The 16,016-nt window shown below is 56.0% G+C and overlaps 1 protein-coding gene across 1 annotated transcript in view; it reads left to right on the top strand.

The window, feature by feature from the left end:
• Positions 1 to 14,795, top strand: part of LOC119102981 (formin-2-like) — a 95,113-nt gene extending 80,318 nt beyond the window's left edge. The window contains exon 3 of the mRNA XM_037226432.1: positions 14,760 to 14,795. Within this exon, the coding sequence (XP_037082327.1) occupies positions 14,760 to 14,795 (36 nt within the window). The remainder of the gene's footprint in view (positions 1 to 14,759) is intronic.
• The last annotated feature ends 1,221 nt before the right edge of the window (positions 14,796 to 16,016 follow it).

Raw genomic sequence — 16,016 nt, 5'->3', positions numbered from 1 at the left:
TCTTGGCAAACTTCATTCCAGCATCAGTCATCCAGGATGTTTCGGGGACCAACAAATAGGCATCGTTAATTCATTCGTGTTTGCTGCGGTGAACCACAGCATTTAGACCCGCCAAACATGATAATAATAATGCTCCGGTTCATTTGCTCTGGTGGTGGCGATGACCTCCAGCCAGGGGTCCAACTTGTTTACCACCAACATATTTTGTGGTCACTAAACGTGCAGCATTCACGTTTGAGCGTATTTGCAGCGCAAGCGGGACGGACCACATGCAGGAGCATGACCTAGAAGGATGCTTTTATTTACTTCACGCGGGATTAACATGAAGAAGCATTGTCTAACCAACGCTATGAAAAAATGTGACACAACACTGGGGACTTGGTAGCGTTTGGAACAATACGAACAAAGAGTCGCAGGAAACAAGTCGTCATGACTACAAAAAAAACGAATCACAGCAACTGCTTCATGAGTTGCTCTCTGCTACCGCGATACGATTCAGTACGCCTGTCTTTATTGGCTCCCTAGCAAACAATCAAACGCAGTTTTATGGAGGAGTATCTCGTTTGTTAGTGTACCAGGCACACCCGACATTTACCTGTCTTATTCTTTCTGGAGCTACCGTCCTGGGGATCCGTTTACGACGTGGTTTTGATCCAGGAACGGTCTGCCAATGAGTACCGCCGTCTCGCAGCCTTCCTCAGTCTGACCCTCCTCACCAGCTGGTCGCTTACTGCGAGACCCGCCATCTCGAAGGCCGCTGACTGCTGGGCCCTCCGCCCCCGGGAACGGTCCCACGACGGGCTCCTGGGTCCTGGTCGCGGTCCCAGGGAGCCCTGTGCGCCGTTCGGACCCGCTGCACGCCGGCCGCCCTCCAGTGACAGCCAATTAGAGCCTTGACACCCCGCGGCCGCGACGCCCGGCCAACGGCGTCGTAAACGTCACCGGCAACATGGGAAGGCTCAGCAGCCTCCCTTCCCGCTCGCCTTGTCCTGCAGCGCGGGAGGGGGGGGGGGGGGGGGGGCCGGAGCAGTGCGCTGGAGGATGGATCGGAACATTGGCGGCTAGCGTACCCGCGGGGCTGGCGCGACGGTGCAAGACGAGAGACGAAGGGACAACTGCGGATGTGTGCATGGTTTGCTAGAAACGACGAGGTCTTCGAACTGAGAGAACATCAGAGCCGGCCAGATATTTAGAGCTAGGTTTCAGCGCTTGGCCAGTGGACCGGAATGCCAACCAACTTGGCCGGTGGATCGGAATACTAACCATTCACACAAAACACCAAATCTTGTCAGTGTTTCGGCGGGCATGCATAAATAACCGTGCATACGAACGAACCATTCAGTTGTCACTTTAATGCTTCTTAAACGTGAGTGTACGTAGGACAGTTAACACTATAAGCAGTAAGAAATATACTACATAGTTATATAGTCTTATAATATAGACAGTTTGCGAACATTGTAAACGCAATAGCATTGCATTTTAGGTGGTTAACACTACGTTTTGCTGGTGCCTTCTTCTCTACTTTATGGAAGGGAGAAAGTATGTTTTAATCGATTCGCTGCCAGCCTGGCTCCTGTCGTCGCCTGTGTCGCCCTGTCGCGCGGCGTCGGGGCCCGTGTCGTTCTGTCGCGCGGCGCCGGGGCCTGTGTCGCCCTGTCACGCGGCGCTGGAGCCTGTGTCGCTCTGTCATGCGGCGCCGGCGACTGCGTCGCTGTTTAGGCTCTGCTTACGCCCAATTTGTAGCGCTTCACCACCGACGTGTGCCCAGCATGGGTCTCCAAGTCATCCAATGAATAAATTATCGACGCATGGGATTGGGATGCTGATAAAATGGTAGATAAGCTACTTCCTCGTCGACAAGGTGGCGGAGGGATTCCGTAACAGTGAAAGCAAACGATAATGATCCGCCGAACGTGTTCTGCGCGACGCTCTTTTATTTTTGTTTGCTATTTTTGGTATAAATTAAAGTGACCTGAGAATAACTGGTTGCCTGGCACCTAGACCTATGTGGTCTGACTTCCAGGCATTTATCTCTTTCCTTAGCTTGCTAGACTGGTAGTCATGATAACTATGTGTTGTGTAACGCAGTACAATGAGATTATGACACGTATGTCAGAGAAAGGGCCAAGACGGGTCCTCACTTTGTTGAGTGGAAACTGACCCGGCTCTCACAGGCGATCGCCATTGGTGGGGCTCAAAACGACCAGCGCTGTGTGCTGTTTATAAGCGTGTTATGTACACGCGTGACCACCGACCACCGTGGCAATGTTTGACCGCATGTCAGTAGGGCCTCACCGCTCTGCAGCGGTGAGGTTTGTGCGGTGGTGCGGTGCGCTGTCGTGCCAAACTTTGTGATGCAAGGCGGGGATGGCAAAGCAGCTTGACTGTATAATTGTGCCATTGTGGCTTGAATGAACGGCACTGAGCGGCATCTTATTATATTTTATGACGACGGATCCGATTAAATGTCGTTATCATTATGCTGATATAGATAATAAAGTCTACTGGGCAAAGGTCCATTGCGCCCCCAGCAGAGTTTAGCGTCAACATCTAAACAGACGGCATGTTATGGTCTGGTCGGCCAGGAGGCGGGGAAGTAGTTTGCAGAGCCCACTCATCCAACATGGTTTCTACAGATGCTGTAAGGTCCTGGTAGACGCAGTGCAAGTGGACGTCGACCTTATATTCTTCAAAGCTAAACTCGAACAACATATGAACGAAGAAGCAAACCAAACGTGACATTACGGCCAAAAGGCATTGATCCGGACAGCTATGGTGCGTGGAAGTTGAGGGCAACACTTTTTTACAGCGCACGGGCAACACAAAAAAATGCAAACACGAAATTATTGAGCCTTATTCGCAGGATATCTGTGCATGTGTCAATACTTTTTTGTAAAACGGAGAGGTTAGGTATCGTTCGAATCAGGGGGTGCATCTAAAGTAACGAAACCTTCACGTTTTTATGTACAGACCCTGTTTCAGAACATAACACAGCTAGACCGCTCAAGTGTGTCTAGTCTGTACGTCAGGGCAGGATTGTGCACAACCTTTGTTACAAACCATATGGATCTCTCATGCTTACAAGTGAGTGTAAATCAGGCAGTTCTCATATACCGGCGCCCGTCCCGCTGGCCTCTCAAACTGGGAGTGGTGCGCGTGTATGTTGCCGTGCGATATCCGCACTTCCCTCCCAGTTTGAGACCCGCACAACCCGCGCCGAAACATACGGAACACCTGACCACTGCTCGCTCGGACCCCTCCGGTTTCAAACCGGTAGAAATACACATACGCTGTTCGAGAACGGCGCGCCCTGCTATGCTCGAAAGCTAGCTTACGTGCCGCCTGACTTAACCTAACTGGGATCCTCCGGCCAGAGGGTCTCCGTTATTTGAAGATCACGCTCTAATCTGAGTTTTACTGCAGGTCATGGTCCCTCCTCGCCGGCGAGCTGCCGCTGATCCGGTGAATCCGTGACTGGGAGAGGATGACGTACCGGAGCCAGATACCCTGCCGGCTTTGAGGCGATGATGCCGCGGCCGGCAGCTGTCACCAAACACTGAGCGATATGAATGGCAGTTATTAGAATGTGGAGCGGTCGGTCTTTGACAGTGACAGGCCATGTGACGGTGCCCTTCCAGCCAGCCCGCTCCATATCTCAGGCGTCGCCGCGGCATTCTTGCGGCCCGCCGGTGAAAAATCTTCAAAACAAAGTGATTTGGCGACGTCGAGCCCGGCGCGCTCCCCGATGCGGGCATTGTGCGCTCCGCTGCGGGACACCGGCCGGGCGGCAGCTGGGCGGACCCCTTGCCGGCCCCCCTCCGAGGGCACAGATGAGATCCACCCGGCCGGCCTGCCGCCGGCTCCCGCTCCACTTGCAGTGTGAAGTTCAGACCGGTCGGGTCAGGAGGCCTAACAGCCTGTTGGAAGCTTGGCGGTGCATACATTATAAGTTTTAGCGAGGCTAAACAGGCTCCCAGTGAGCCAAGTATCCTCGTTGGTAACAGGAAAGCAGGGTGCGTGCCCCCGGCCTGGATATCCTGGTGGAGTTACGCCGACCGTGGGAATAGTAGCCTAGGCTTTGGCACTGTCAGGAAAGTCACTGCCGGCTGTTTAGTGATGACCATGAGTGAATCAGAGCGGCTTTTAGATTATTCCTTTTGGAAATGAAAAATGTGGTCGCCATTTTGATCCCATGGTATTTTAACGACGAATGTCGGCGAAGAACGTTTTAGATTTAAAGGCAAGCACACGTTTCATTTTTAAAAGACATGCCATAAAACCATGTACGTAATTACCTATTTAATGCTGCTAGGGCTCAATCAACTCGAGACCATTTGTTGCGATAAAAACTGAAGTAAATCTAACAAAAATTCTAATTTTCCCAGAAGTAACTGTGGCCCGGACCCTGAGACCATCACGCTCTGAATGACAATGCATGAGACATGGGAAATGGGTATGCAACCGCCACCTCGTCAGCACCATGGGTACCCTCGCTGACCGCGTCCACAGCTTTTAACCCGCAGTGGAGTGAACAAACATTCGCGCATCTTACGCCACCCAGAAACAGAGCTTCAAGCTGGCGCCAAGCTGGCGCCGTTCGGCGCCAGCCCGCCAGCCGGGGTGCGCCGACCCGGGGGTGGCGGCGGCGCGTGGTGGCCCTCGGCTGCAGCCGTCATAAGTCACCGCTACATCCGCCAGCGGTCACGGCTGTATGGGCCGGCCGGCGGCGGGCGCGCGCCCGGCGCCACCAAGGCCGTCGCGACCGTGTGTCACTCTACAAAGCCGGGCTCCTCCGCTGAGGAGGACCCGCGCACCGCTGCCGCCGCCGCCGCCGCCGCCGTCGCCGATAAAGGCTTATCAAATGTCGCCATCGATAGCCGGCCGCCGCCGAATGCGAGGAACGACGATGAATCGGGAGGGACAAGGACAGAGTGACAATAAAACCCCGGCGAGCGACAGCGGCGCCGTTCGGGGGTGAAGAACGCGAGCAGCGGAAGGCCACGCACAATCGAGCTGGAACGAGATGGGTCAGAGTAGAGCTGTGATCGGAACAGGAAAGGACGAGCTGGTCAGAAAGGGAGACTAACGTACATCTAACGGGGTCATCAAACCATAACTGAGCATGCCCAACAGCAGAGGGTTACGTGGCGTCCAAATACAAATGGACACATCATGTGGGAGTGGTAGAGCGTGAACTGGAAACTGGCGTGTTTCACACAGCCAAGTTCATTCATTCGTCAGAGAAACCGCTCCAAACAAGGCAAGCGGAAATAACCGCGACTGGTCTCGGTTGCGATGCTGTTGGGTTGTCTGAACATGGCCGGAATGTCCTCCCACCGCTGGAATGTTTGCCCTACTGGTCGGCGCTGATCCCAATCTGAGTAAGGACCGCGGAACCCCGCGAGCACTCCGACCCGGGCTGATTTGTTTCCCTTTGTGGACGTTAAACCACTGGGCGCGTAAGACGTCCGCGGGAATTATCGCCGAAGCCCTCCGCCGAACGACAAGGGCGGCCGTTTTACCGGCAGTCACGATGTCGGACGGGCGGCGGGCGGGCACGGCCGCAGGTCAATGGTGTCTGGGCGCTGAGTCAATGTTTGGGGTGGACGGCGCCTCGATAAACTGACGGACTGACAGCATCCAGGCGATGGTAATTACGCGGCGTTACAGTGATGTGGTATGCAGAGCTGCTGGGTTGACTTATTGCTAGTCTTGAGTTTTGACAAACTGATAAGACTCCAGAAACGTAAGTTTAACTACCGGAAACATACAAATGCACTTGCACGCATATACCAATAAGCGTTTCGCAACAAGTCCTGCAAGGTGTGCATGATGGGTCGTAGGGAAAATATTCTTGTAGAAAGACGCATGCGAGCCGAATGATCGCGATGGATCAAAATAGGACACGTGTGTAAGCGAATCATAGATCGCCCGATTCAAGGAGAAGGTCCCACCCAAAGGAATGCATAAGTAATTCTGATTTATCCCTCTAAACAAAACTTTGAAAGTCTAAACATCATGCTTGGTCGTTAGTTTAGCCAAGTCGTAAAGATGAAGATAAATAAACGACTGTCGCAAGGAAAATCGCATTTCGCAGGGCACATCAGTGATGCCTCCATGTGTAATAAATTCACTCCAAATAATTTGCATGGCTGGCTTTTGGGTTCAGGAAACATGCTAAGTTTAGCCTGTAGCGTGCTTACTGAACCCACCACGAGTTGTGCCGTCCAGGTCGGCGGATAACGTTGCCTCCGCTCTTTCACCAGGCAGGCCTTGTCAGCAGGCAGGACTTGTCACCAGGCAGGACTTGTTACCAGGCAGGACTTGTCACCAGGCAGGACTTGTCACCAGGCAGGAGGAGTGTCTTTCCCCCAGACTTCGGAGACGGCAGGACGGAATGCTTTGCACAGCAAAATCACCCAATTAGGAAGCGTTTCTTGCTACTGGCATGATTTATGACCAGTGATGCAAGCCCTCATTCCTGCACGGGCCCGTCGAGATCAGCCGCCTACCATTAACTCTGCCGTCCGCTTGGTACGCCAGCATTTCGGCTCCACAAAACTGAAACGATTTTCTCAATGAGCATCTGTTACCAGACGCATTTGGCATGCATTCCGGCCCTAGGGGCAACTTTGTCTGGATTGTCGTAGCTTCAAAGAGTCTGCGGAATGCATAATCGGTCCTGACGTCATGCGCCTATTTACTGCGGGTGCGGCAGCCGATCTCATGTCAGGCTCACATCAGGCTTTCAACGTGATCCCCAACCGTCAGCCGGGTGGCAGCGCTGTCGCATGCTTCTTCTGAACCAAGACGGCAATCACGGCGGTCGTGCGTCACGTGCCAGTTGGATTAAAAAGTCCCCTCGAAAACATTTTGAAAACCACGTGACCTTGGTTCAGGCAGCGCAACTTGGAGGTTGTGTTTGATCTGTCGGTTGATTGATTCGTCATGTGACTTTGAAAGGTTTCTGGCCACTTCGATGACACAACACATTTACGTGACATGTTTACATTCTTTTCTCGTAATCTATACAAGGACCGGCCTGACAAGGTCGCTAGAATTTCCAGATACCATTTAGGCCTGTATACGAGAGCTCGTTGCCAAAGGAAGCAGCCCACCGGCCATTCACAGTCACTGCAGCTGCTGTGCAACACGATGACCTTCATCCATGTGTGTATTCGAAGGACTTGCGCAGTGAACATATAAGCCGACGGATTATTCGTGTTAGTACATGACGCAGCACAACTCCAGGTTTCACGGATACATAAATTAGCAACGCTATGTGCAAGCTGGCACAGCATTCCCCACGGCCGCATTTACATATACCTATACCTAAAGACAGGAAAGTCTGAATGCAACACGATTGTTTCAGAATAATCTTGAACGTCATATGCTCAACTATAGCGGTGATAGAAGATCTTGCGAATGATCAAATCACTCGAAGGAGGCAACCGACGTCACATGAAACGAAACGAACTGAGGAGATTCCGACCGACTCATTGCCGCTGTTGACACTCAGTTCTCAAATGGTTCCTTCCACTTAAGCCCTTGAAAGTATTTTTTCTAATATTTGTGCTCGGGTTAGCATCAGCTGATACCCCTTTGGCTGGCATCCCTTTGTCTGCTGTTGTTGCTATCGAAGTTGTACATGACCAACAATGCGAGGAACCCTGTAGCACCACGAGAAGGTTCCAAAGTGTTTGGAGCTAAATTTCCAGAGAAGGTCTACGAGAAAGCTCTTAAAGACAACAACTTTGTTGTGATGAACTGGCATTCAGCATCAAACCCGCAGGTCCCTCCGCCTATCGTTAGTTTACAAGACGACTGAAAACTTGCGACGAAAAACCTATTGGAAAAATTTCGCACACATGTATTGTATTCTGCCATGCGTGCGAAGCGAAACACCTGCACAGGCAGTCCCAGTTCGTTGGCGACGGCCTTGGCAGGGTATCCGGTGTCCACGTCACTCCCTCCGCCCCCCTGCACCAGACTCGTCTCGCGCCGACCCGATGTCAGCTGTCGCGTTCCGGTGACGAATCCCTCGTGTCGCGCACCCATCGCCGCGCCATCCCGATCGGGGCCAGCTAATTGGCCACCTCTTCCGCAGCGGCCGGTCGACAGGTCCGTAATTAATTCCCCGTTCGCGGCTGTATCTGTCAAACACGGCGGAGGCGCGCCGGCCCGGGAAGGACGCGGCTCGCGGCTCGCTGGCGGCCGCGGCGGCTCGCGATGCCCCGATAGCGCCGCCCCGACCGCTCATTAGGTCGTGTTACGCCTGTTCGCAGGTGAGATGGGACGCTTCGACGGTTGTCATCTGACGCCTTATTCAAACTGGGCGGCGACAGCCGGTGGAGGCTATGCGGCTCCATGAGCGGCGGCCAGGGCGGTGGCAGCCGTGCTGTGAAAGTTAACGGCAGGGGACCGCGCCACAAAGGACAGCTCGCTGTGCCCGCTCCAGAGGACAGAGAGGGGCAGAGCGGTGACAGGACGCCACTGGTGCCGCTCCGACCTGCAGGAGATGGGATCTAAAGCTTCTTCCTCTTGGTAGTTCGGTCTCCATGATCTGACGAACAGGCGTGCCTAATGCTGGACAGCACCGATACAGCCACGCAGTCCAACACCAGAAACAATGGACAGGCTGCTTGCATGATCCTGAATGTAATGAGAAGACCGCAATCAGTTAAGTTGTTGCGAGGTCCAACCTAAAACCGGCAAGAAATCGACACCGCCGGAGAAGTTCTTGTTTTATCAGTTCGTCCGTCGCCAAATATGCATGACCCGTGACCTGTCGGCGTCCCACGGTTCTGCTCTCGCCCGGCGCACCGCCTGCAGGGCGCGTCTCTCACCCGGGGCCGTCGCGTCCGCCGACAGACGTCCGGAGGCGTCCCTGTCCGCGTCAGCAGCGCCGCCGCCGCATGAAGCCATCGGCGGGCGGCGGCGGGTGCAGGGATCGAACTGACCGGCCGGCCGCGACAATGGCTGCCGCCTGTCAGCGGCCCGACTGCAAGGCGCGATATCGCCCGGTCATCGCACCACTGAAGTGTCGCGCCGGACCGCCAGCTGACAGCTGTGCTGTAGCGGTATCTCGCCAGCTGACAGCCGTGCTGGAGCGGTGTCCCTTCTGGTGACAGCCGCGCCCGAGTGCTGTTCCGCCAGCTGACAGCCGTGCTGGAATGGTGTATCGTCTGCTGACAGCCGTGCTGGAGCGGTGGCCGGTCTGCTGACAGCCGTGCTGGAAAGGTGTCTCGTCTGCTCATAGCTGCGACGGAGCGGTGTCCCGCCAGCTGACAGCCGTGCTGGAGCGGTATCCCGCCTACTGACAGCCGTGCTGGAATGGTGTCTCGCCTGCTGACAGCCATGCTGGAGCGGTGTCCCGCCTGCTGACAGCCGTGCTGGAATGGTGTCTCGCCTGCTGACAGCCGTGCTTGTGCGGTGCCCCGTCTGCTAATAGTTGCGCTGGAGCGGTGTCCAGTCTGCTGACAGCCTCACTGGGGTTGTGTGTCGTCTGCTAACATTCGTGCTGGAGCGGTGTCCCGTCTGCTGACAGTCGTGCTGGAGTGCCCAGGGGCCAGGGGCGGGAGCAGCACGTCCGGCGGCCTCTCGTCATCCCCCCCCCCCCCCGGCCGCGTCTGACGGACGGCAGGGCCTCCACGAAGCAGAGCCCGCCGTATCGGCGCATCGGCGCATTACCTCGTGACACGCGCCGCCGGGCCTGGCCGCCGGCCGGGCCGGCCAGGACGACAGGGCAGCTCCGGGACGCGTCAAGGAGGCGGCGCCGGTGGCGCCCCGCCCGGGCCGCCGGCCGAGCCGGAGCCCCGGCTCTGTGGAGGAGGCGGAGTCATCCGTCATGCGGCCGACAGGAGTGGCGCTAAAGGTCTATTGAGTCACAGATCGGCTGCTTCATGCCGAAGTTTCAGGGTTATCGGCGAGTGGGTGCATTGTGCGCCGAGGAGTGGCTGCGTTTAGAGTTTTTAGGACCACAGACGAGGAAAAAGTGAGTCTAGATATGTGTCGGCGTTCGTGATGAATGCGTCGGCCAAGTTAGTCGTACCTAATTTCTTTCTCTGCATGACCTGCAACCGTTTATTAAGCTGTACCTAACTGGCAGTGTACTTCAATCACATCGCAGAATCCAACTCCGTCGCTCCATTTAGCCACAGTCTCCGCATTTTGCGGGCACAACGCTGGAATGTAAGCGGGCTAAGATCCATGAGCCTATTGCAGATGCGATCAGCCTGAAACCCGCACGCGTGCAGTCTCATAAGACACGCCGCTGAAACCACGAACAGTGGACGGCGTCATTACGCGTCCAGAGGCTGCAGGGAAGTTTCCTCCTCCACATAGCTCCCTAGCCTGACCAGCGATGGAGGGAGGCAAACGGAAGGGGTGGGGGAGGCTGGCAGCGCCCCGCCGCCGCTCCACCCCCTCCAACGGCAGCAACAGGCCACTAAATCGCTCGCCCTGGACAGGCGCGCTGGCCGCCGTGGCGCGCGCGACAGTCGTGGCGCAGTGCGTGAGCTCGGTATCGCCAGATCGACCGAGCGAGCTGCGGGCGGAGGTGGCGTTTACACGCGCATTACACGACTCTCGGAGGGGGAGGGGGTGTCACCTGACCGATGGCCGTGCTCCGCGGCACGTGATATCGCAGCCAATGGGCGCCGAGGACGGCCGCTCCACCCAGCCGTGATTTGTCGCCAGGCTTAAGCAGCGACGGATCGGAGGAATGTGGCGTTCACGCGCTCTTTGCAGAGGATCTAACCAGCGTATTTAAGCGTTGCTGGCCAGTGGTCGGCCACTCAAGTTGGCTGACCTAAAGCCGAAGAGGATAGCACGGATGCAAGTTATGGCACTGCATACAACACATTGCAGTGATTTACTTTCACTTCGGCCATGTCCGGTCCATCAAAGCCGAAAGCATGGTGAACGGATTGCATAGCGGTGATTCACTTTGCAGCGCGCATGCGCCATTGACGCCAGATCCTCACGAGATGAGCCACTCCCCGCCGCCGACGTGGCCAGCACGGTAGCTGCAGACGGCGCTGTTTTTGTGTACGTTCGGTGCTCAGGTTAACGCCGGGTTGGCAGTTTGGATAATGATGGCTCAATAGCCAGACGCTGCTGGCTGATGAGGCACGCCGCCAGTTTAGATGTGGTCAGGGTTAATTGGGGACGACGAGCGGCGCCCTTTGATGGCGGCCATTTTCGGGGGTGTTTTAGACTGAAAGGCTCGGTACTTATATGGGACAGCATTTATAATTTGAACAAGATTGGACCATAAAATTTGACTGTTAGTTTCTTTTAATCTAAGTGTGCCCGTAACGGCTTTGGAGGTGCCTGGTTACAGCGATGTAGGTATACGTTTGCGGGTCAAGGCATGTAGTACATAAACGCCGATGCATGACATTTTTATGTTTTTCTTATATCCTGGTCAAATCACTGACTACTAAGCAACACTGATCACTAGAGCTGTAAAGGTTATGAAAATGAGTGTTCCCAATTCAAAGTATGTTCTGTTTGCAACATTGTTTCATCTCTAAAAGCCATTGTGCACATGCTGGAAACGCACCGCCTCCCGAGGTTGCGTGAGCTTACCACAATGTTGTGTGGTAAGATGCAGATAGTGGCTTTGTGCCATTGTCTCCCTTGGTGATAACGAACCCGACTGTATTGTGCTCACTCGTGTTTCGTGGTTTACTATTCTGTGTTGGTAATATGTAGGCCGAGCAGAAATGCGCAACCTTGAAGGAGCGAGCTGTTCGCGTGATCCGGGCCTTGTTGGCTAATTTTCATGGCGACGTTTCGTACTTTGACTGCAAAGATGTGCCAATACCAAGCGAGCTGGGGAAAATGCCGGGTTGTTTATCAGGCCCATCTCACTATCATTATCAAAGTCGGACACGTCCACCACCGAATGCTTCAGCTCACAGCCAAAGCCTTCGCTGTCGTTTTCCGACGGATGCGTTGCACGACCATATCACTGAAACAATGACCCCAGAGCCACCGCGCTTCCATGAGGCGATAGCGGTGGCCTGACCGTGCTTGGTGCATGAGCAACATGATCTCAGCGTATCAGTAGCAAAGCAAGAACGCTGAAATTTATGAGTTCCCACCGGCCGTAATTCATTGAAGCGGGCCATTTCCCAATGGTGGCTGTGTATCCGCCCACATCTAGGCGAGCTCAGGTTTCACAGAGTGCCGTTCTGCTGCACCCTCCCGCCTCTCCCCTCCGGCCCGCGCTCAGTCATGCTCCATTGAGAACGCTAAACGAGAGCAGGACCCCGAGAAGGCTCCATCGGACGCCCCAGCTCCGGTGTCGCCGCTTTTTGCTCTCGTCCAGAATCGGCCCAGTAAACAAGGTAGAAAAATTCGGTAATTTGGGTTGCCATGTGAAATATACCTCTCATAAGGTTGGATCGGGTTACAGGGTTGCGTTGTTCCATATCACAGTAAGCATTCCTGGCAAAGCGATTCCCTTTCCTTGAGCTCGGGAAAAAGCTCATGAGTTCCCAAATATGCTATTAAGTGGTCTTTCTTGAAAATAAAAATAATTTGGACTTTTTAAAAAATGGAAAGTATGGTCTCGGCCAGGAGTCCAAGTTTCCGGCTTCCATAAACCTCTCTCCCTTCAAAGCGCCTCCTTAGCTGTGTTCAGCCTCTGTCCAAAGTGGGCAACTGAGCACATCTTCCACCAATCACATTTCAGAACGAGCAGCGCGGACGTTCCGCAGCGCGACCGACTTGTCGGCTGCTCCACCTCCCCCTCGCCATCAGCCGGCCGACAGTCCGCCACTGCTCACCACCACCGCCTCCTCCGCACCGGTGGCAGGCCGGGCCGCATCACCACCGCCTCCTCCGCGCCGGTGGGAGGCCGGGCCGCACCAACACCGCCTCCTCCGCGCCGGTGACAGGCAGGGCCGCACCAGAAGCGCTGACAGCGGACCCGAACAGCTGCAACGGGGACGGGTGATGGCCGCTCGCGCAGCTTCTCAGTCCTCACCTCAGCGCCGCCGAAGTTCCGTGAGGTGATGCGGTGCTGTCCGCAGCACGGCAGCTGGGCGGTGGTCCTGGCCGCAATCTTTCATTGGCGAGTGGTAGAATCGAGCCCAGTAGTGACCCCAACTTTCGCGCCGGCTATCACGGTATAGTCCGTGAAACATTAGCCGCGTGGCTCGAACGGATGCAGATCGTCTTTTCAGACGCCGTAGCGACCAAAACTAAACGCTAAAGCAAAAGCTGGAGAACTTAGCTCTCCAAAGCTATACAAAGATAGACACACTCCGTGTCGTCTCTGCACTCGGCGCTCGCACCGCTTTGAACGCGCGAGTGGACGAACCACTCGGCCGGCGGCGGCACCCGTCTTGTGGTGCCCTGCCGGAAGCGGGCATGTCAGGTATCACAGCGTCCCTGCCGGCGCTGGCACATCCGTATGAACAGCACGTGTGGCGGTTCGCGCCGGCCGTAGTCCTACAGACGCGGCGGCCCCATTTTTGGAAGCGCGTTTTTACGGCGGCGGCCATCTTTCAGCTGGCCGAACGTTACGGTCGCAGTTCGTCGACTCCGAGATAAGCGATCAGGGAGGAATGCCTCGATCGTTTGGCCGCTCCTCGGCGTGCCTTATGCCCTGAAAAAGTTGCCCTGGTATCGAGGGGCCGCTGGGAATGCTCGTGTAGTGGATTGTCTGTGCGTCAACTTCATTTACTTCATGGTGTGCTCCGCTTTTATTTCCAGAGCAATCAACTAACATGCCTTTGTATTTAACTCAATTTGGATTGGTTCCGTTGGTTCTGTTGGCTCCGATTACAGAAAACCAAACAGACAAAGAAGAGCAGCCTTTGTTTTGGTGGACAAGTTTGTAGTGAGACTAGGCAACTTTACGTCGCAAAGTGCCATCGCATCAAAGTCAATGATTTCAGTACAGCCTGACCCGAAAGAACGCAGCAAGAATCCGCCTGCAAACGAGATTTGCTCATCTGTGGGGCCGGCCCAAACAAGATCTCCTCATTTGTCGGGCCGGCCCCTCTCAGCCGAGTTCCAGCTGCGATACGGGCCGCCTCCTCCCCACGGCAGGATAGAGCTGAGCGATACGGGCCGCCTCCTCCCCACGTCAGGATAGAGCTGAGCGATACGGGCCGCCTCCTCCCCACGGCAGGATAGAGCTGCGGTACGGATCGCCTCCTCCCCACGTCAGGATAGAGCTGAGCGATACGGGCCGCCTCCTCCCCACGTCAGGATAGAGCTGAGCGATACGGGCCGCCTCCTCCCCACGGCAGGATAGAGCTGAGCGGGCGCGGGCGCGGGCCGGCGGCGGCTCCAGCAGGAGCGGCCCCAATCCACGGCGCGTGTCGTCGGGACGGCAGGCACACGCCGGGTTGCGTGACAGACCGTGGTGCCGGACCGACGCCGGCCGCTCTGAGGAGCCGGGCTCGTGACGCCTGGCCGACGCCGATGGCCGCCCTTGACGCCAGGCCGACGCCGACGGCCGCTCTGAGGAGCCGGGCTCGTGACGCCCGGCCAACGCCGATAGCCGCTCTTGACGCCAGGCCGACGCCGACAGCTCGGAGGAGCCGGGCTCGTGACGCCCGGCCGACGCCGGCGGCCGCTCTTGACGCCAGGCCGACGCCGACAGCTCGGAGGAGCCCGGCTCGTGACACCCGGCCGACGCCGATGGCCGCTCTTGACGCTAGGCCGACACCGACGGCCGCTCTGAGGAGCCGGGCTCGTGACGCCCGGCCAACGCTGATAGCCGCTCTTGACGCCAGGCCGACGCCGACAGCTCGGAGGAGCCGGGCTCGTGACGCCCGGCCGACGCCGGCGGCCGCTCTTGACGCCAGGCCGACGCCGACAGCTCGGAGGAGCCGGGCTCGTGACACCCGGCCGACGCCGATGGCCGCTCTTGACGCCAGGCCGACGCCGACAGCTCGGAGGAGCCGGGCTCGTGACACCCGGCAGCTCGTGACACCCGGTCGATGGCGGCGGCCGCTCGGAGGAGCCAGGGTCGTGACACCCGACAGACCCCGGCGGCCGCTCGGAGGAGCCTGGGACGTGACACCCGGTCGATGCTGGCGGCCGCTCGGAGGAGCCAGGCTCGTGACACCCGACCAAATGCAGATCCGGCGAAGAAGAGGAGGAGCACGGCTTGACGCCGTTCAGAGCGGGGTTTTGCGAGTGTTGTGGAGTAACGAGAGGTGCAGGAAGTGAGCTCTGTTGCCAGAGTCTCCGCCACCGAGGGACGGCCACGCGTGTGCGGTCCATGACGGTCTGCGGTTATTTCTGCGCCTCTAAAAACCTGATAATGGTGACAAAGGGTACTTGGCTGCCTGCCGTCATTAACCGTCCTGCGCTGAACATCATAGTGCAACGAAGACAATGGACAGGTTTGGATTTATCGTACCGGGACAAGCGAGATGCACTACAATGAAGACTGGAAGAATGCGAGCATTAAACCGATGCTATCAAACGCTTCTAGTGAAACCTGTCTCCTAAAAAGTATGTATTTCAGTGTGTCAATGAAAAATGCAGCGATACGTTTACCTGTAACCTCTGTCGTCCTAGAACTTGTCAGGGAAAGTGCCACCATGCGACTGACCCCATTCATGAAAAACTAAGAAACGTCTCCTGACGGCTCCTGGCCAAAAACAGTGAGTCATTTGGCAACTCACTTTGTAAATGCAACGTAAGACGTTCCTATCTAGGAGTCCTCTCAAAAAGGCACTATGCCCTATCCATTTGGAAGCAGCATATACAGGTGAGCTACTTACACACAGGCGGAGAAAGGGCCGCTTATGGGACGCAAGGTCTTTTGCAACGTTGACACTCTCTACAGGCTCATGTGCGAAATGAAAAAGAAAACAATGGGAAACTACTGCCGCAAATTTCTCCTTAAATCAGCGGTGTAACACTGAAACCTTCACGTGCAGGCTACCTGTAACGCTCTGAGGAATGGCGTCAGAGACTCAGGATAAGCCTGGGATCAAGGAAACAGTCTAGATCCGATGACGGCCATAGAGAACAATCGG

The sequence above is a fragment of the Pollicipes pollicipes genome, unplaced genomic scaffold (genome assembly GCF_011947565.3).
Source record: "Pollicipes pollicipes isolate AB1234 unplaced genomic scaffold, Ppol_2.1 Scaffold_5724;HRSCAF=6776_pilon_pilon_pilon, whole genome shotgun sequence".
Lineage (NCBI taxonomy): Eukaryota > Metazoa > Arthropoda > Thecostraca > Pollicipedomorpha > Pollicipedidae > Pollicipes > Pollicipes pollicipes.
Note: the sequence above shows the minus strand (reverse complement) of the source record. Positions and strands in the feature narration are given on the sequence as shown.